At 33.7% G+C, this 2,578-nt stretch overlaps 1 protein-coding gene across 1 annotated transcript; it reads left to right on the top strand.

The window, feature by feature from the left end:
* Positions 1 to 6: 6 nt before the first annotated feature.
* On the top strand, positions 7 to 1,473 carry LOC116182605. The gene is made up of 2 exons (XM_031503149.1): positions 7 to 497; positions 553 to 1,473. The coding sequence occupies exons 1-2, from the start codon at positions 302 to 304 to the stop codon at positions 1,416 to 1,418; spliced, it is 1,062 nt and encodes a 353-aa protein (XP_031359009.1). The 5' UTR covers positions 7 to 301; the 3' UTR covers positions 1,419 to 1,473.
* The last annotated feature ends 1,105 nt before the right edge of the window (positions 1,474 to 2,578 follow it).

Here is a 2,578-nt window from a genome sequence, read left to right as displayed (position 1 = left end):
TATACCGTGTGTCCGTTCTCAAACTCGAACATAGGGATTTAACATGGAGTTGAACGTTTTTGCGGATTTCTGCTCGCCAACTTATTCTACAGAAAAGGTAATGGTATCATTGGAAAGAGAAAATTATTGCGCATCCACTGATACTAACAACAAGACTAAAAATTGAAATTGTAATGAAAAATTTTAAATCGTTTTGATTAAAAATTCGACAGTATTTTCCAAAACATAGTAGGCTTGAAACAGTTTGTTTATCAATAAAAATTTGACGTTTACGCTTTTGTGAAACTGAATTTACGGAAAGATGAATAATTATACCAACGAAGAAAGAGTTTTTATGGTAAAAACCTTTTATAGCGGTGTTAGTTTGCGAAGAGTTCGAGATTTGTTTGCCGTTGCGTTTAATACGAGACCGATACCATCAGCAAGTACCATACAAAAATATGTAGAAAAATTTGAAAATCAGGCAAATATTTCAGTAGAATCAGAAAGTAGGGGTGGTGAGCATTACAAATTTTATTTTAAAACATGTTCTAAAATGACATCATATCATAGGATATCGACAAGGGGATGACCGCACAGAAGAGCAAGTTTTGGCGATGATAAATGCAGACCCAACGTACAGTTTGAGGCAAATTTCCCATGAAACTGGTTTATGTAAGTCGCGGGTATGGATGATATTAAAGAAATACAAATATCACCCTTATAAACCACAATGTCATCAAGAGATTTTTTATGTTGACGAAGAAAGTAGGAGTGCATTTTGTTATGAGATACAAGAGCGCGCTAACAACGATCGCCGCTTTCTATCGTCGATATGCTTCACAGACGAGAGTACCTTTACCCTCAATAATGAACCCAATGTTCAAAACACACGTCATTGGGCTCAGGAAAACCCTAGGCTTAATATTTCAACCAGAACTCAGTATCCTCAAAAAATTAATATCTGGGCTGGGATTTTTAATCATAATATTATCGGCCCATTTGAAATTGAAGGAAACTTAAATTCAGAAACCTATTTAGATCTTTTGGTAACAAAGGTAGGACCCGCATTGGAAGACGTTGCAAGAGAAAATCAGGAGATCTGGTTCCAACAAGACGGCTGTCCTGCGCATTTTGGTTTAAACGTTAGACATTTTTTAAATAATTCATTTCCAAATCATTGGATTGGTAGAAGTGGTACCATAAATTGGCCAGCCAGATCTCCAGATTTGGCACCTTGCGACTTCTTCTTGTGGGGACACCTTAAAAGTAAAATTTATAAAAGACGCCACCCAGATATTAATTCTTTGAGAGAAGCTATAGTTACTGAATGCGCGTTAATTACTAACAGGGAGTTAGCGAATGTGCGAAATAGTTTTTACAACCGACTGGGATATTGCTTAGCTCAAAACGGGGGGTTATTTGAATATTTACTTTAATTTGTTTTTCCTTACTAGTATTTTTGTGTATTTTTAATAAAAATCGTTCGAAGCCTTTATTGCTAACATACTATATTGGTGTATTATAGAAATAATTGCCAAAAGACTACGAATTGAATACACATATTAATTCCCTATGTTCGACTTTGAGAGTGGACACCCGGTATGTATAATCAATATTATATACTCCGCCAAAACATGATTTGAATATTTGTTTATAAATTTAATTCATGAATTCATTAAAGGTTACTATTTTCAGCATCTTTCTCTTGTTTAACGTATTTGGAAATTTTAGAAATAAAACTTCCACTACTTTGTAATTAGGCTCTTCGAGTAATCTTTAATTGACCAAATCGATTTACTTAATGTAAATCAAGTCCTTTAATATTAGTCTATTAAAATTTACGCAACAGTGGCGTTGCACCGAAAAATGTACTTGAATAAAAACATGACGAAACGTAATGCAAACATATGCACGTTGTAGAGATTATTATGCAAATATGAGATGTAATATATTTCGCACCGGGTATTTGAATGCTAGATCCCTAACAAAAACGCATTATTAAAATATACGACCTGATTAGAATGTATGAGCATGTTAGGTGTGAGAATATATGGCAGGAAGTCAGTCGTAAATCAAAAATAAACTGTATATCGTACGATAACGTGTATGTAGGTTTATTACTTGCAGTGCTATTACAAGAGAAAGGTATTAATTAAAACATAACAAGCCCACGGCTAATTACAATGGCTGTATACATATCCATAACATTAATATTCCAGTCAGACTAATTAACAGATTTAATTATCGTAAATTATATACGCTACCAGTGATTTCTATAACACCGTAAACGACGATGCATAAATATCAATATCAGTCATACCGACGTGAAGGTTGGGGCAAATAATACATATTAAACTGCACCAGTTCATAACATCATTACAAGAGGTATGCTTATATGGTTGCGCTCACTTATTTTCCATAAATCGCAATTATTTGAATATTCTGAATTTGGAGTCCGAAAATGGATATACGGTCTTTCTGTCCGTTTATTTTTTTTTAATTATTTCCACACGTACCTATTATATTTTACTGAAGTGCCACTTTTCTACAGGGCTCTACTAAATGATTAAAGTTTGACGTTATGATTTTCACATTG

Source organism: Photinus pyralis, unplaced genomic scaffold, assembly GCF_008802855.1.
Source record: "Photinus pyralis isolate 1611_PpyrPB1 unplaced genomic scaffold, Ppyr1.3 Ppyr1.4_unclustered_Scaffold616, whole genome shotgun sequence".
NCBI lineage: Eukaryota > Metazoa > Arthropoda > Insecta > Coleoptera > Lampyridae > Photinus > Photinus pyralis.
Note: the sequence above shows the minus strand (reverse complement) of the source record. Positions and strands in the feature narration are given on the sequence as shown.